Consider the following 17,629-nt stretch of genomic DNA (forward strand, 5'->3'; position numbering starts at 1 on the left):
GCTGTGAGTGCTATGGATGGAGTGGCCGCCAGGGCACCTGTGCTTTTTCCTTTTTCCTCTTCTTCCAAAAGAACTTCTTCTTCCCCATCCACATGCCTTTTTGTGAAAGAGCTCTTTCATTAAAAAAAAAAGGCTTCTTTCTCCTAGAAAGAGGATTACCAATGCCGGAAAACCCCCTCCATTCTTTCGATTTTCTTGCGGAAGAATGCAATTGCAGTGTGGACGTTCCTCAAGTTTCGTCGGAAAAACGGCCGTTTTCCTGACAAAACTCTGCAGTGTAGACTCTGTAGTGTAGACATACTTTAGCAGCAAAGGAATTTTCCCCCTCCCAGGATTGCGCGGCTGGCACTAAGAGTAAGATTTGAGTGGGGTTATTAATACATCTTGGCCCTCTTCTGTTGTCGTGCATGTTGCCCGATAGGTCTTTAAGAGGAAATTGAACATTTTCCTCTCCACGTGACAAAGTCTTTCATCAAGAAATCCATTAGCTAGCAGGTGCTGTGAGACAGACACCACCTATTCTTCACTGAAGAAAGGCACAAGATGTCTCATCAGGTAGTTGGGATGATTCTAGTCTATCTGCACAGTAAGTATTTTAAGACTGATTTATTTTATGCTTGTTTTCCACCACACTAAAACTTGTTAACTTTCTGCTCCAGGACCTTCTGCAGTTCCAAAAAGTTCTAACTAATATTTATCTGCTGAAAGAGAAAATCACGTCTTGTATTAAGAGAGGTGATGAAATAGTTTATACCTTGAAAATAGTTTCTGGTTAATATCCTGAATTGGGGTGAAAAATTTCCTCTTCCTGATGTATTATATAGGGGCTGAGGTATTTTTCTGCAGACTGAGCAAAGAGAATTTGAAATACAAGTTGTTAAAAGGCTCCCATTTACAATTAAGTGACGTTTGTTACCGTTGATTTGATCACGCTTGAGTGGGAATGCATAGTTGGGTGATTAGGGAAAGGAACTGAAAGTCTTCCACCCGGAGATGTGTTTCTGCTGTTACATTATATTAATTCCTGCACAGGCTACATGGATGCCAACACAGATTTTGACTAGAAGCAGAGACAACTTAAAGTAATTTTTTAAGGGAGACGTACATCTTGTTGTTCTCCAATGACCTACTCTGTCTAATGTGTCGCAAAAGCCGAACCTTTTCCAGTGCTCACTATTAACACCCTCTTTTCTTCTCCTGCACAGTAGCTCCCTCAGAAGAAGGGATACAAATTCAGCAAAGTCCAGGCCAGATGTGGCTGACTCCTGGACAGAAGGCACAGCTGGATTGTAGCCATTCCCTACAAGGACAGAGAGCTCTGTGGTACAAGGAACAGCCGAGTGGAAGTTTGCAAAGGATTGAAATGTCAGATGGAAGATACTCAAGTACAGTGAACATTTCAGCAAACAGGTTTTCTCTGATGATCAGCAACGTACAAAGAGATGACTCCGGGGTGTATTTCTGTGGCCTTAATGCCTATATACACCCCGACTTTGGGAATGGGACCAGGCTAATTGTCACAGGTAAGTTTCTAATGCGTCCAAATAATTGTGTATCAATGCTAGGGGGTGCTATGGAAAAATTACCTGGTTTTGCACGGCTGTGACTGATCTCCATTTCAGTGTTCAGCTGTAGGTATTTGTGGGAGAAGGCAGTGTGTTCCAGGCAGTGACCCAGTACCCGGTGGGGGGGGGGGGGCAATTTGGAGACCTGGAAAATAGTCATATCATGGAGGTTAGGTCCATCAATGGCTGTTAGCCAGGATGGGTAGGAACAGTGTCCCCAGCCTATGTCAGAGGCTGGGAATGGGCGCCAGGGGAGGAATCACTTGCTGATTGCCTGTTCTGTTCATTCCCTCTGGGGCGCCTGGCATTGGCCGCTGTCGGCAGACAGGACACTGGGCTAGATGGGTCTTTGGTCTGATCCAGTGTGGCCGCTCTTAAGTTCTCATGAAGAGGTGACCTGTCATGTCTCTCCATCTCAGATTCCTCAGCTGTACCATGGGGCTAATGGTGCCCCTGTGGGAAAACACTCCGAGGTCTATGGGAAAGCGCAGTGTCGCTGCGAAGTGTTATTCCCCTGCCTTTTCGTAGCTACGTAGAAGTCAGATTTGCTAGTCCCTCTTCCCCATCGTTTTACCGAAGCTGCCTGAGCCTCGGAGGTGGGGTATCTGCCCCGCTAGCCTCTTCAGACTTCATTGTGAATCGGTCTCGTTTTGCCGGAATTCACCCAACCTCTGCTAATTGATTCCACCCACCCCCCGTGCACACAGGCGAACAGTCAATGTCTGAAGAGGCGGAGTACAACATGCAGGGGCGAATTTAACGTACCTCTAGGCACAGCTCTGTGGTTTTGACCCACGCGGTGTGTGTGTGTATACCTGTCATGACTCACCGGTCCTGCCCACGCGGTCCCTGGGCAGCACCCCTCCCTCCAGTGTGGCACCTGGGGGGTCTGCCCCCCGCCTCCGGGACGGCGCCTCTCAGGGTCGTCAGCCGCCCACTCTGCTGTGAGCTCCTGTGGGGGGTCCACTCCCTCTGGACCTCTGGGCCCACCATGCCGAGAGGGACTAGTGCAGCCCTGCTCTCCAGACCAGAGCGACTCAGCCAGCATCAAGCAGGGGGGTTTATTGAGCTTTGAATGCAGCAAAGGATCCCTCAGGCCTGTGGGCCTGGCCCCCCCTCAGCCCAGCTCATCCCTGCCCTGCAGCCCGGGGGGCTCTGCCTGCTCCCCCTCTGTCCAGATTCAAAGTCCTCTTTTTCCAGCAGAGCCTCCACTATCCTCTACAACAGCCCCTCCCCTGTTCATTGTCTTCTATCCCGGTAACCAGGTTGTCTAGGTCCCTCTCTTCTTCTCTCCCCTCTTCCATCCATTGTTCTCTCCTGGCTAGAAACAGCTGGGCAGGTCTCCAAAGTCTCCGCTCTGCAGCCCTTTGGCCTCCCTTTGGCCAGAACCGAGTGTGTCCCCTCACCACATTAAACCAGTAACATCCCGGGACACTGAGTGCCCCCCTCTGCATGCAACCCCCCTTTGCTGCCCCCCAAACGCCCCACTTCCTCACAATTCCAACCAGTGCACATACAAAAAAAAAAGGTTGGGCCTTCTTACAGGAGCTACTAGGGGCTGTGCCTCAGATCTATGGGATGAATGGAAAAGGGCAATTTAGCTTGACTGGTCTGCGTCAGTAAGACTGCAGAAAGAGCGAGGAGTCCCATAGCACCATATTGAATAACAAATCTATCTGGGCACAAGCTTTTGTGGGTAAAAACCACTTCATCAGATGCATGGAGAGGAAATCACAGGGGTAGAGAGCAGGGCTCTCACAGGGATTAAGGGGGGGCTAGCCAGGCAGCTGTCCAGGGCGCCAACCTATGGAGGGCGCCTGATTGCAGTTGTAAGGAGTGCCACGCGCCCGGGGACAGGGCCGCGCCTGCACCGTGCGCCCACTGCCCGGGGTGCAAAAATGGCTCGGGCCGGTGCTGGTAGAGAGCTATATACATACAAATATATGTGTAAGAAAAATATATGTACTGTATATAGTTACATGTGTGTGCATGTGCGTGTTCAAGAACTGCTCCTAAATGGTAAGCAGTAGGACCACCAAATTTGATAGGCAGCTTTAAATTGAAGCAAGGGCAAGGTTTGGTTGTGCCAGAACAAGGTGCGGGGCCTGGAATGGGATTGTTTCTAATCAAATGGGAAGGGACAGGTCTGCTGGCAGCAATGGTCACGCTGTCGAATGACCCCACTGGGAACAGAGTAGCTAGCTGGTGCCAACTTCCTCCAACCCAATCCAGTTCCCTGCCCTGACACCTGCGCCTCCCCCATTTCTGTGCTGAGTCCTCACAAGTACCCCAGCTACGCCAGGTAAATCCTCTAACAGGTAGTGTGTGTGTATCTACTAGCATATGCTTCCCTTGGTATGGCAGTGGTATGTGTGTATATATATCCCTAACGCTGGGATTGCCACTCCATGCAGCTGACAAAGTGGTTTTTACCCAGGAATGCTGGTGCCCCAATAAATCAGTCACTCTGTAAGGTGCCATAGGACTCCTCGTTGTTTTTTCAGAGACTGACTAACTTCGCTTCCCCTCTGAGACGAAGCCAGAACGGCTCCTCAACCAGGAAGAATCCATAACTAGAGCTCAAGGTACCTTGCAATGATCATTGCCCTCATTTTGCAGTTGGAGAAACTGAGGCACAGATGCAGGGGAGGTGAATTTGTCTCCAAGGTCACACTGCAAGGCAGGGCTGGGACTAAATCTCATAGGACCTGACTCCCGGTCTGGTATACTCACCGCCAGACTGACTAGCCTTTCCTTTGTGTTGTGTACCAAATCAAACTCTCTTTTAGATGCCTCCGAGCCAAGACTTTCCGTCCTGGTGCCCTCCGACCTGGGAGATGCTGAGCTTTTCCATGACGTGCCTCTTCTTTGCCTTCTCTCGGATTTCGCTCCCCCCTGGAGCATTCTCTGGGACACCGGGGAGGGGGACTTGGCGGGCCAGATGGATGCCGGAGCCATAGACGGGGATGGGGTCTTCAGCGTCTGGAGCCTAACGACTATCCTGTCCGAGTGGTGGAACCAGGGGATGAACTGCACTTGTACAGCCAAGGAGAACGGCACAGGGAGAAACATCAGCACTACCGTCACCAAGGAAACAGGTCCAGTATCGTGTCATCCAACCTCACCTGCCTTCCTGGGCACTTATCCTACGCCCCTCACCGTGGCATCTGGGCACCATGTGTCAGCGACAGCCACTCTAGGCTAGAAAAATGAACAGCTCAGGTGAAGGGTAACTGATGGGAGTGAGGGGAGGTTGGGAAGCCATAGAGAGGGGGCTTGAAGGGTGGGGCAGTTCTGGTTCCTTCCTCATCATCCACCTCCCCGCCCCAGATCTATAAACCTTTACATTCCAACCCCCAGGCATGAGACGTGGGTGTCTGGTCAAGCAGCCCAAACCTTCCCCTCCAAGGGAGCACAGCCAGGCCCTAGAAGGGTCAATTAGGGAGAGCCGAAGGGCAGAACTAGCTAACAGATAAGGAAGTAGATGCCCTGGTGCGGGTAGGAAGACCTTAGAAAGGGGACTGGACAAAGCACTAGTGACTATTACGCAGGGAACAACCCTGAAGGGGTTGGGGGGAGCTAGAGGGCACCTAGTGGAACAGGGTCATCTCCATCGCCGACTGCTAGGAGTCCAAGCCACCCCTTGTAAATAACTTGATCCTATCGCAGCCATGGCAGGACCGGGGCGTCTCAGGCTGAAATGGCTCCATGGGACAATGGCCCGGGCAGGCTGGAAGCATTAGGGCTGGGCTCAGCGGTTCCAGGGGATCTCGCGGGGCTGTGCTGTGAACTGTTGATGACGTAGTTATGCCAGGAACAGCCTCGGCGCGGATGACCCTGGTAGGAAAGGGCCTTACGCCGGCCCCGCCGATTCCAGTTCCTCAATCAGGAGAAGCTGTGCCGGCAAAGTGACAGGGGCAACATTTTTGTGCAGATGAGCCCGTCAAGACCACAAGACAGGCCTGTCCAGCCTTCCCAAAGCCTGGGTCGCTGCCTAATTGCCCCGGCATTTACACACATTTGTGCTGGGAAAGAGAACCCACCTGTGATCTGACCATGGAACTTGAAGATTCGCCCCGACAGGACTCCTGGGGGGCGGGAGGCAGAGAAGAGACACAATACCCACGAGAGATTGCTTTGCAAGGTCCCTCTCCCTGGTTTTCTCAGGCTCCTTGCCCTCCACATACAGCCAGCCAGCCTGCCACGGAGCAGTGACTCTCAATCTTCCCATAACACCAGGCCCCTCTCAGGAGCCGGATTTCTCTCACGCAGCCCCGAGTTACACCTCCCTTAAAACGCCCTGCTCACACGATCACAGAGAAACATACCCAAGTGTTGGTCTGCTCTGCTACTGAGTAGTGGCTGACTTGCTCACTTTACCAGAGAATGAGAAATCAATCGGGATATACACACTGGACTTACACTTCAGTTCATCCTGTAGAGCAGGGCTACTCCACTTTGGAAGCCCCAGGGGCCACATGATACTCACATTACATGCCAAGGGTTGCAACTTAAGTGTGATTGCATATTCATGCAAATATATATGCAAATTTATGCAACTAGCATCTTTCACGCTGACGGGCATGAAGACAAAGATTAAGGCAAGACTACACAACACGCAGGCCCCATTTAAAAAGTCAGTTCTGCTGATATTAATAAAATGCAATATTTACCTGATTTCCACCCATATGATAGCACTTTTAATGAGCAATGACAGTCCAGGAATTTAACTACTAAAACGAGTATCTACAGAAGACCATTCTATTGGCTACCATTTTTGTTTGGGCCCCTACCATGGGCCACGTGTTGAGCCCTGTGTAAACCCAAACTGTACCCCGGGCCACAAACAAACAGACTGCATGCAGCCCACAAGCTGCGTGTTGAGTAGCCTTGCTGTAGAGCGTTGTTTTACCATGTTGCTCTCTGTATGAAATTTCACTTTGAACTGACTTTGCGAACGTTTTTATTTAGCCTGCGGTAAAACTCGGCAAATAGCTAGATGAGTTGATTTACCCCTATGGGTACTTATACCCTGGCTTCAGAACCACTGCCCCGGACCACCGAACAACAGGTGTGGTGCTTTGGGGAAAAGACCTCCCTTAGCTCATGGTGTTGCATGGGACATAGAGAACAGCAGCCCATGTTTTCTCTTCTCGGTCTCTCTTCTCTCTGCAGCAGACTGTAGGATTGTGTTCTACGCTGGGTTGCCCTGTATTTTCATCCTGCTCCTGATCCAGCTCTTGATCTTGCTCTGGAGAAAGCGCCTGACCAGAGGTAACTCAGTCAAAACTCTCTCTCCTGTAAAACAGTCACTCACCACACATCCCTGTAACTGTACCTTTGTCTGTTTCATCCCTCAGGAAGAGCTGTCCCAAGAGAGAACCCCATACCGATGAGGCAGGTACCGCAGGTAAGTTGGTTTTCAGCATCTGTCACATCAGTAAGCTACAGCATTTTAACCACAGGGGAATAGAACCAAAGTCCTGGCCAGTGTCCAACCCTCATGTCCACACCATGCCTCCTAAATTCTCTGAGGTTTCCTTTGTTCTTCTAGCAGCAGTGTTGTGTAGGGCTGTTGGCATATCACACACCACCAAATGACACCTGGCACCCAGGACAAAAGACAACAGAGGGGGACAAAGAGAACTCTGCTCCACTGATCTGATATACCTTGAATTCTTCTCTAATGCTGGAATTTTTTCATAACACCAGTGACAGACCGGGCCGGGTCTGGGCACTGCTGAGGGCATCCGCTCAGGGCGAATTGCTCAAAACCAGGGCTGCTTACAGCCCTAGACTGGAGACCTTCCCCAAACAGGCCACAAACCAGTCACACCGAGCTCTCCAGCTGCCCATCTGGCCAGCAGGAAGCCTCATGAGCAAAACCCCTCAGACACTCCAGCTCTCCCTGTGCCACAATCAGCCCTGGGCCTTACACACAGGTGAGGGGTTATAGAACCCAATCTCACCTACCCCGAATCGGTTCTCCTGGTCACAAAGAACCAGCCACAGATTCCCAGTCAATTTACACTTTAGATCTTACCCACAAGAGCACGCTGAGACAATCCTTTAGAATCTACAATCTAAATGGTTATTAACAAAAGAAAGAAAAGGATGAGAGTAAGGTTGTTTAGGAGATTACATGCACCAATCACCAAGTTCTTGATGCAGGTTCTTAGCAGAGATGTTACAGACTGCTCGCTTAGAAGTCTCTGATGTACATCCCATGTCAGGATGGGTCAGCAATCCTTCACGGCAGGGGCGGATATAGGGCAGGGCGAACGGGGCAGCGGCCCCGGGCCCCGCGCTTTAAAAAGCCCCACGCATGCGCATGGCGTCACTGCACATGAGCCGTGGCAAAGGGGGGGCCCCGCGAAATTACGCTGCCCGGGGCCCCGCAAAATGGTCATCTGCCCCTGCTTCACGGCTCTCTGTCCCTCGCAAGGCTGCATCTGGGATCAGTAGCAAGATTAAGGACAAGATGGAGTCCGCCTCATGGCATTTATATATCTCTGGTGTCTCCCAAACCAGAGCTGGTCATAAGGTCAAGTTATCTGTCTGTGTTTCACATGCTGGCAGCCGCCATTAGATACTGACTGGTCTGCAGGCTTCCAGATGCATTCCTCAGGTGTGTATTGGCCACCTTGAGAGCCATTGTCATTGGGCCCGTGCTAATTAGCATAGTCATTTATTGGACATTCCTTTCTTACAGCAGAGAACATTCACAATACCAGCACAGAGTCCATATTCATAATAACTCCACATATAGACATCATACAAGTACACGAGTAGCATACATAGAATCAGTAGAACATAATCTTTCATTTGACACCTCACATGGCCCCCTTTGTATAGACTTTAGGGCAAACACCCCCTCCACCTGTGCATGTAGTAGTGATCTGGCTGCTCCCCTTAAAATCCAATAACGTGACAAGCAGATCTTTCCATTCTCTATTTCAGACGGAATACGCGACTCTGACACACAACAGAAATGCTCCCTTTTAACTGCTGCCATCTCACAAAAGTAGTTTGTATTTTTTAAAACAAGAGATGAAGAGAAAAAAAAAAAAGAAAGGAAAGAGAAAGTGAGAGTCACGTGCCACGTTTACACCGGAGGATGGAAAGCACTGGACATTACAATGCTGCTCTTGGAGCGCAACAGTGAACTGCTGTTTAGTGTTCATACTCTAAGCCGCCAGCACCTTAGCTTGGTCACACTCGCAGCACTTTCAGTGCCTTTGGAGTGGTGCATTCTGGGTAGCTGCCCCACACAGCACCTCCTCTGACACAGAGGTTTGTGCGGAGGCGCAAGGCCTACTGGGTCCTGTCCAAATTCCCCATGGTGCATTGCTGCGCATCCCAGCAACCCCTGCACTTCTGTCCGCATTTGGCGCCATCTTTCAACGGCTTTTGTGCTGCGTGTTCTGCCTTCTCGGTCTGCAGGAATGGATCCCCAGCTGTTGGTCAAAATGACGCGAGGTCTCACTAACAGGGCACGAATGGCAGTTGCGTTGTTCCTGAAGCTGCAAGGTGACGATGAGGCATCCATGTGGCGTTCGCACAACAAAAGATTTTTTTGGTGACCTTCACGGCCCCCAGTGGGATGTTGCTTTGGTGCTCGGGAAACAAGCACAGAATGGTGGGATCCCAGCATCATGCAAGCCGGGGAGGATGCACAGCGGCTGCAGAACTTTCAGAGGAGGAAAGTCACTTTCTTGGGACTCTGTGCTAGGCGTGCCCCCACCCTGCGGCGCAAGGACCCGTGTGTAAGAGCTGCCTTGCCAGTGGAGATGCAAGTGGAGATCGCACCGTGGATGCTGGCATCTCCAGACAGCTTTCACTCAGTTGCCAATCAGTTTGGAGTGGGCAAGTCGACCGTTAGACTCATGCCGACGGAAACGTGCATGAAACTGTGGATGGCTTTGCACGGATGGGCTTCCCAAGCTGCAGAGGGGCGAGAGATCACACGCCCATTCCACTTCTGGCATCAGACCATCCAACCTCTGAGAACAACCAAGCAGGGGCGGCCCGTGGCTATAGGCGGACTTGGCTGCCGCCTAAGGCGCCGCCACCTGGGGCACCCGATGATGACGTCACGGGGGTGCCCGGGGCGCCCCCAACGACATCAGTCCATTGACCGCCCTGTGCGTGGGGGCGCCAATCGTGCGCTCCGCCTGGGGCGCCAGCTGCTGCAGCCGGCCTCAAGCCGCTCCTGCAACCAAGGGGTATTTCTTCATGGTTCTGCAGGCATTTGTGGATCACTGTGAGTGTTTCAGGAACATTAATGCAGGCTGCTGCAGAAAGGTGCATGACACGTGCATCTTTCGGAAAATGGGCCTGTTTGGGAACCTGCAAGCGGGGACTTCCCTCCCAGACCAGAAGATCAAATGGAAATGCCCACTGTGATCCTTGGAGACCTTGCCTACCGCTTCATGCTGTGGCTGATGAAACAGTACACAGGGAGCCTTGATAGCAGCAGGGAGCGGTTCAGTTACAGGCTGAGCAGGTGGAGGAGGACTGTGGCGTGTGCTTTTCACTGTTTGAAAGCCTGCTGGTGATGTTTGCATGGGAGGCTGGACTTGCTAATGACAACATCCCTATGATTATAGCCGTGTGCTGTACCCTCCATAATATTTGGGAACGGAAGCTTCACTCAGGGCTGGACCACTGAACCACAGTGCCCGGAGGCCAGGTTTGAACAGCCTGAGACCAGGGCTATTAAAGGAGCACAAGGCAGGGCTGTAAGGATCAGGGATGCCTTGAGGCAGCAATTTGATACTGAAAGTTGGTAAAACTTGTTGCTATTCCTGGGAGTGCAGTGGCTGCCTTGGGAGGGGTTTATTCCCATTGGTCCATGCACTGTGCTTAGTGCTACGTGACCGTAGCTGTGCTGGGGTACGCTTGCTTGCTTTCATGTAATGTAATAAAGACTGCTGTGAAACACATTAATTTTATTATTAAACACTGTAAACACAGGGCACCCAAGCAGCATGAAATGAACGTCTGAACTGTGGGAAACAGGGAGGGAAAGGTGTGTGTGTGGGAGGGCAGGCCGGGAGAATTCCACAGGTGTGTAAGTCTCCTGCTTGTTATGTGCAAAGAAAGGAAGTGAGTTTGCTTGCACTATCACCACTTCCATCGCCACTTCTCTGAACTCACAGTCTGGGCTGACACCTCCATTCCACCAGCTGCCATTAGTGCATTGCCTGCAGGTCCATGGGGCATTATGTTACCCAGGAACTCAGCAACAATAATGATTCATTTTGAATCTAGTTGGATGTTAATTGTTCCTGTCACCAGAAGTGAGGTTCCCTGGCAATGCTGTATCTCTCACCAGCGGATTATGGGCCGAATTGAAATAACAATAGACTCCGAAATAAAGTTAACCCATCTATTAAACATTGAAAGGCATACAGCATATAATACAACAGTAAACAATAGCAATTAGCAACTTCAATAAGAATAATCCTCCCCACAGCCAAAAAGGAAAGAAAAGAAATAATAGGGTAAATAAAACATTATAATTTCAGATGGTAGTCACTGTGGACAGCTGACGCCTAGGACCTCAGACCATCCGGCTATTTGGAAGCCTTCAGGGAGGAGCTCTAGGGTGGTCCCATGTATGATGACTAGATAAAGGACAAGGTCTGGGATACGGTTCCTGAATGCTGCTCTGGGCCTTCGCCACAGAGAGCGAGAGGAATCGTTGCTGTCTTCTGGCACAGCTTCTCTGATCCACACACGGCCTCTGGGTCTTCCCCACAGATATGTTGAAATCCAATGGAGATGCTGCTTGATGGCTCTCAAAGTAGTTGAGGATACGGTCTGGTGTATCCCAGATACCAAACCAAAGCCTTTGCTGTGGGAAGTAGTGGAAATCACCACAGCAACTCTCTCTGGTGTCAGCGAGAGTGAGCCCCGTCCCTGCAGGGGGCAGGCCTTTTGTTCATCTGATGGCGGGAAAATGGAATGATTGACAGGAGCAGGTTGTGCACACTCCTGAGGTAAAAGTCAGTTTTAGTCCTTCTGGCAGGAAAAGCCAGTTTGAGCCAGTTCTTGTTTACTTCAAAGCGAGCTTCACAAAATGGAGTTGGTGAATCAAAATGGACGTCATATCACCATTAAAAATTGCTCCCAACACTTAGATTTACGTCTCTTCTCCAGGACAGAATTCACTCTGATGCAGAGCCAGGGCTATTAGATGTTGTGGGTCACTCCAGGCCCTAGGGTGGGGCCAAAAATGAGATCATTGTGCAGGAGGGTGCTGTGAGTTGAGGCAGGAGGTTTGGGGAGACCTCCGATTGGGGGTGCAGTCTCTGCGGTGGGGCTGGGATGGGGCCTGTGGGGTGCAGGGAGCTACGGCTGCGGTCAAGAAATTTGCAGTGCAAGAGGGAGTTCAAGGCAGGAGGCTGGGGGGGGGGAGAGGGGTGCAGGGTCTGGGCAGGAATTTGCATGTATGAGGGGCTGAGTTTGCTGTGCCTGCCTGTGTGAGTAAGGCAGGCCCTGAGCACCCCAGCCGCTCTCACCAGCCCCCAGCCAGAGGAACCGAGCTCAGGACATTTGTGGGAGGGAGAAGAGGGGAGCAAAAGTCTCCCTCCCAGCTCACAGAACAGTGGTGGGACCGTTCTACAGCTGCCGTTCCGACATCATGGCTGGAGCAGTCTCTATAGACCTGGCCCCCAACCCCACAGGGGCTGTTGTCCAGAGGAATGGGGGGGGAGGGTAGTAGAGTCTCTCCCTGACAGCCCCCTCCCCCGGGTCACACTGAGCAGAGAGCCGAGCTCCGAGACGCACAGGGAGTGTGTAAGCCACACACAGGCTCCTGCACTCCTGTGCCCCTTAGGATCTGCTTCGGCTGTGAGGGACCCTACACGCCCTCAAAGGGGTGGGCGTTGTCCATAAACACACATACATGTGGCCAAGGTGCCTGCATATCTCACTAGGAAATCTCCCAACCTTCAAGGGTCGGTCTGGGTCTGTATCTGACTTCCTGCTGTTGAAAGTCTACATGGACCAGTGGGTTAATTTTCAGTTACCTTTTAGAAGGGAGCCACATGCAGAGCCGAAAGCTACAGTAAAAAGAAACCAACAGCCGTTACAGGCAGCCAACCCCTTACAGGCTGGCTACAGTCACTGAGATCAGCTGTGAAACAGCTGTGAGCATCTAGGCTTGGATCCGCCTGAGAGCGACAGCTTCCCCTTTTTCGCTTTCACTCATCTCAGCTCCTTGCTCGTGAGCCTTTTATTCAAACTCCAATTGGGTGTAAATGGTTTGACCCTGTTTGACAACATTTAATAACGTTAGACACCTCCCCATGCGGCCAAACAGCCAAACCGTCACAACAGCTACTTACAATTTCAAACAGATTGTTAGATTTTATTGAAAATTCCTCTGTGGCAACAGGGCACGTGATGAGCACAGAACCCATCCCGGGGATCTTGCTTGGAATGTTCAGCCCTTGGCTGAAAAATGAGCTGAGGATTCAGACCATTTTTAATGCACCCGTGAACTCCTCTGAGTCTGCAGCGTTTGCTATTCGACTCGACTTCCAAAACAGGTTGAAAAGGACAAATCCAGCCTTAGAGTTACAGGGACATTGGAACTGACTGCACCAGCGGCAGATATAGGGCAGGGTAAGCGAGGTGGCTGCCCCAGGCCCCACTCTTCAATAGGCCCCGTGCATGCGCTACTACCTGTTGGCTGTGGCGCATACGTGAAATTGCGCTCCCCCGGGTCCCGCTAAACTCTTATCCATCCCTGGTCTGCACCCTGAACTCACTCACTTTGAAGAACTAGCCAATGGCTCATTAGAGGAAATTAAAAATTTACTTCACCCTTCACTGGCTGTTTTCAGATCAGTTTATTCCCACCCCCAGATTATCCTGCCTTTTCACTGGGAGCAGTGGTCCCCGTCAACTGGGTGCTTGTGCCGCTGCTCAGGAGAGATTCCAATGCCGCCCAGCTGATTACCAGAGTACTCACAACTAGGTTTTTTATTTCTCCTTACGGTGCATATTTGCAACAGCTGGTCCAAGCACTGGGCTGGGCTGAATTCAGCTCTCTTCTCTACAGCAGAGTTGCTGTGTTGCAGGTGGGTAGGGAGAAATAAATGTTCAGATGGGACAAATAGAAGGGACGGGGAGAGCGGTTTTCAAATGTTGTGATGGTGTGATCAGTAGGGCTGCTGCTAGGTTCCCGCACAGACATGGCCTGTAGAGTGCTAATTACCTGAATTGGAACAGCAATGACTCCAGGCCAGGCTCAGAGACACAGTGAATCCCACCAGGAAAAAGGCCACGGTGTAGCGCACCATCTGTGGCACACACCAGCTGGGATGGGCTGTGGAGGAAGAAGACACCAGCAAACATGTCAGGAGCGGAGAGAATCACTTTGGAACCTTTTCATTAAACTCGATTCAGTTCTAAGTGAAGCGTGGGATCTAGTGCAAGAAGTGATTGTAGCTGAATCGCTTGGTAATGGTGGCCAGAATATAATTCAATTTAACATCCCTGGGGGAGGGGGTACGGGAGGGGAGGAGGGAGGAAGGACACCACAGCAGCCCCTCATGGTCACATTAACTTTCAGAAATGGGAAGTACACAGAAATGAGGAAGTTAGTTAAATAGATATTAAAAGTGCCAAATGTGAAATCCCTGCAAGCTGCATGGGAACTTTTTAAAATATACCACAAAGGAGGCTCAACTTAAATCTATACCCCAAATTTAAAAAAACGATAGTAAGAGGACCAGAAAAGTCACCGTGGCTAACGCGATAAGATGTTGCGAGAGGCAAAACAAACAAGAGGAATTATTTCTTTACACAACACACAGTCAATCTGTGGAACTCCTTGCCAGAGGATGTTTGTGAAGGTCAAGATTATAGCAGAGTTTAAAAAAGAACTGGATACATTCATGGAGTATTAACCAGGGGGAGCAGAGATGCTGTCCTTAGCCTTTGGATCACTTGATGCTTCCCTGTTCTATTATTCCCTTTGGGGCACCTGGCATTGGTCACTGTCAGAAGACAGGAGACTGGGCTGGATGGACCACTGTTCTCATGCAGTATGGCTGGTCTTACGTCCTAACTTGTAATCCTGGCTCGTAAATCACTTTTCTTCCATAGATGTTCTTATCTCAGTATTTACAATGCTGTCTGGGTATAATGTAACTGAAAGCTGCTCTAGAAATCAGAGCTACATTCTTTTGTAATCACTCCAATGGTTCAGTTTAGCTTTCCCCACATTCTCCATGAACCTGCCCACCTTTAAACATGACATAAAATATCCCAGCTTCCTGAAATGAGAAATCACATTGAAGCAGCTCTGATCAGGTCACATTCCTATTTCACATCCAAATCTCCCTTGGCATCCAATACAAGATCACTCACCCACAAGGTACCAGGCACTCGCATTCACACTCCTGCCAGAAGAGTTGAATTTGACGTCACAGGTGAAAATCTTCCCGCTGGCCCAGGTGTCCCAGGGGACGCTGATGTGATTCACGAGCGTTAAAGATCCATCCTTCGCCTTCAACCAGCGCGTCAGCCCCTGTTCCTGCTGCTCCCCAGAAATGCTCCAGGAAACATGGACTGGACCGGACACTCCATGGACCACACAGGCCAAATGTGCTGTCCCTACGCCGTGGCTGCCGTGTGGAAATGGGACCAGAAGCAACACCCCGCTGCTGTCAGTGTAACTGTCTGAACAAATGGTAGTGGAAAAGTCAGTGTGATCATCAGGTGAGCTGCAGCCTGATAACAGATGTGAATCTTTCAGTAACGTTACAGCTACAGTGCATGCTTGTTTTGAAATAAACTATTCCAGAATAATTATTCCAAAATAGCTTATTTCAAAATAGTGTGTCTACACTGCAGGGAAGCCTCTAAATAAATCTGAGGCAGGCTCCCCTAATACAGATGTGCTATCTCAATTTAGAGCCCCAGGAGGCAGTGGGGAGGAATAACTTAGAATGGCCGTGTGGAGGGGCTAGTTCAAAATAGCAGCATTGGAGCGTCTACACATGCCTTATTGCGAAATAGCCATTTGAAAGAGGTTCATAGAATGAGGTTTACAGATTTCAGAATAAGCAGTCCATCATTTCGATATTGTTTCAAAGTAAGGGAGTGGCTGTGTAGACGCTCCCATTGTTATCTCAAAATAATGCTAGTTATCTGGCAATAACAGTGCAGTGTAGATGCACCCGGAGAGAATCGGTGGGTGAAGTAAAATCTTTTACTGGACAAACTTCTGCGGGCGAGACAAACATTCAAGCTTACATAGAGCTCTCCAGACCTGGGAAATAGAGTCAGAAGGACATTTCCCAGCCCTGAAGAAGAGCGCTATGTAAGATATTGCCTCATCCACAGTGTCTGATATCTTGGGATCGACACAGATAGAGCAACATTGCTGACTGTCTGTCACTAAGGGCATGTCTACACAGCAGGGCAAAAGTCGAATGAAGATGTACAACTTCAGCTATGTCAATTGAGTAGCTTAAATCGAAATAGCTTAATTCATCTTTTGGCACTGTCTACACAGCAGGAAGTCAAAGGAAGAACACTCTTCCTTCCACTTCCTTTACTCCTCATGAAATGAGGGTTATAGGAGTCAGAGTAAGAACTCCTCCAACTCAACATTATTTCAAAATAATGGCTTGCTGTGTAGACATAACCCTTGGCCATTAATTCAAAGGAACAAATCTGTTGAAGATGGAAATATGAAATCACCATACACACACTAACCAGCGCATAGCACAATATGTATCTGCACTAATGAGAAGGAACAACATTGTGCAATTTTATAAATTACTTCAACACTGTTTCACTCAAAATATTGTTTCATGCCATCATGTCTCTTAAGTTAGAAATATTCCCAAGCTGGGTGCCTTGAAAACTCTAGAGACACTTCATTAGTGTGTCCTCAGCACTTTCAAGTTTTACATGTTTAGTTAACAAATTTTTGTGTATTATATCTCTTATGTACCGACAGCCTTTAACATTTAGCTGCTCTGTCTGGCTCACAGTATGCTTTCCTTCTAACCATTCTTCAATAGCTCTGTTATCTTGTCACATTTCAATGGGAACATGAAATATGCTTTGTCAATAAGTTATTAGCCTCCCTAAACAAGGCAGGGGTCCTTACCTCCAACAATCAGTGTGGATCCATTCCCGAAAATCAGGTAGCTGACGTATCTATATGCACAGTAGTAAATGCCAGACTCATTCTGTTGGATGTTGCTGATTTCCAGCGTCGTGCTGTGTGGTTTGTGTTTGCAAGCAAATTTACTCAGATTTTGATCATCCACACAGCGCTTAATGCATGTGGGTGTCTCTCCTTCCCTTCTCAGATACCAAAACACATTCCCTCCCGCTTCCAAGTTTTCAGTGGAAGAACAGTGGATCTCTGCACTGTGACCGACTTCCACAAACTGGATCGGCTGAGGCTGGTGCAGAAATAACTGCACTTCTAGCACTGGAGAGAGAAAACGTGGTTATGGTCAGTTTCCATCTGGTCTCCACCTGCAACAGAAGAAACGGGTAGGACAGCAATAGAAATTACTTCATCTGAGAACATCTATCCCCTGCAGCCTAAATGATAAAAAAAAATCCTGCTATTAATTTGTACAAGTAAATGGAAATGCAATTAAAATCCATCAAGTTTCTAAACTTATCATAGATATTCCACACCGGTGTGCTGTTGAGCGGCAGTTTTCTGAATTCCAAAGCTCAAGTTTCCAAAGCAGAAGTTTTACCTAAGGAAGAGAAAACCAGGTACTCGGCAAAGTTCATCTTCATAAAAAGAGTCGGACAAAATCCCGACACACTAGTTCAGATGCTGGTGCCTAGTGCCGAGCTGCAGTGACTGGGCGCAGAGTCTCGGTCATTTCCAGTGAGAAACACCTCTGAGGAGGGAGTGCTGTGGTGACAGAGAGAAGATGGGCGTATTCAAGTAGCTACACAGGCTACAGCATTTCTCATAGAATTTCTCTGCATGCCAATGTACAATGTCCCAGTCACTGCTCTGGGGAACCCAGCACAATCTACTGTCTTTGAGAGACTTTGTTTGT

General features: G+C 49.5%; 2 protein-coding genes across 3 annotated transcripts; one reads left to right on the forward strand and one right to left on the reverse strand.

Annotated features, from left to right (window-relative positions):
* Nucleotides 1–464: 464 nt before the first annotated feature.
* Nucleotides 465–11,769, forward strand: LOC112545010 (immunoglobulin kappa light chain-like). Of its 2 annotated transcripts, none has more exons than XM_075907677.2 (6): nt 465–586; nt 1,206–1,523; nt 4,355–4,663; nt 6,741–6,839; nt 6,926–6,975; nt 8,526–11,769. In XM_075907677.2, exons 1-6 carry the CDS (start codon nt 544–546, stop codon nt 8,568–8,570), a joined length of 864 nt encoding a protein of 287 aa, XP_075763792.2. In that variant the 5' UTR covers nt 465–543; the 3' UTR covers nt 8,571–11,769. The 2 variants fall into 2 exon arrangements, with proteins under 2 accessions (XP_075763792.2, XP_075763793.2); XM_075907678.2 differs by having other exon boundaries at nt 6,744–6,839.
* On the reverse strand, nt 10,692–17,372 carry LOC142819722 (immunoglobulin alpha-2 heavy chain-like). The gene is made up of 5 exons (XM_089772708.1): nt 17,315–17,372; nt 16,705–17,034; nt 14,952–15,263; nt 13,795–13,905; nt 10,692–10,771 (listed from the first exon to the last, which is right to left on the reverse strand). The coding sequence occupies exons 1-5, from the start codon at nt 17,355–17,357 to the stop codon at nt 10,692–10,694; spliced, it is 876 nt and encodes a 291-aa protein (XP_089628834.1). The 5' UTR covers nt 17,358–17,372.
* Nucleotides 17,373–17,629: the final 257 nt, after the last annotated feature.

Source organism: Pelodiscus sinensis, chromosome 22 (genome assembly GCF_052426305.1).
Source record: "Pelodiscus sinensis isolate ZL-2025 chromosome 22, ASM5242630v1, whole genome shotgun sequence".
In the NCBI taxonomy this organism is placed as follows: Eukaryota; Metazoa; Chordata; order Testudines; family Trionychidae; genus Pelodiscus; species Pelodiscus sinensis.

Coding starts and splice junctions, on each gene's coding strand:
- LOC112545010 (XM_075907677.2), top strand. CDS start 544: ATGTCTCATCAGGTAGTTGGGATGATTCTAGTCTATCTGCACA. Junction 587..1,205: donor GATTCTAGTCTATCTGCACA/GTAAGTATTTTA, acceptor TCTCCTGCACAG/TAGCTCCCTCAGAAGAAGGG. Junction 1,524..4,354: donor GACCAGGCTAATTGTCACAG/GTAAGTTTCTAA, acceptor ACTCTCTTTTAG/ATGCCTCCGAGCCAAGACTT.
- LOC142819722 (XM_089772708.1), bottom strand. CDS start 17,357: ATGAAGATGAACTTTGCCGAGTACCTGGTTTTCTCTTCCTTAG. Junction 17,035..17,314: donor CCTGGTTTTCTCTTCCTTAG/GTAAAACTTCTG, acceptor TTCTCTCTCCAG/TGCTAGAAGTGCAGTTATTT. Junction 15,264..16,704: donor ATCCACACTGATTGTTGGAG/GTAAGGACCCCT, acceptor CCATTTGTTCAG/ACAGTTACACTGACAGCAGC.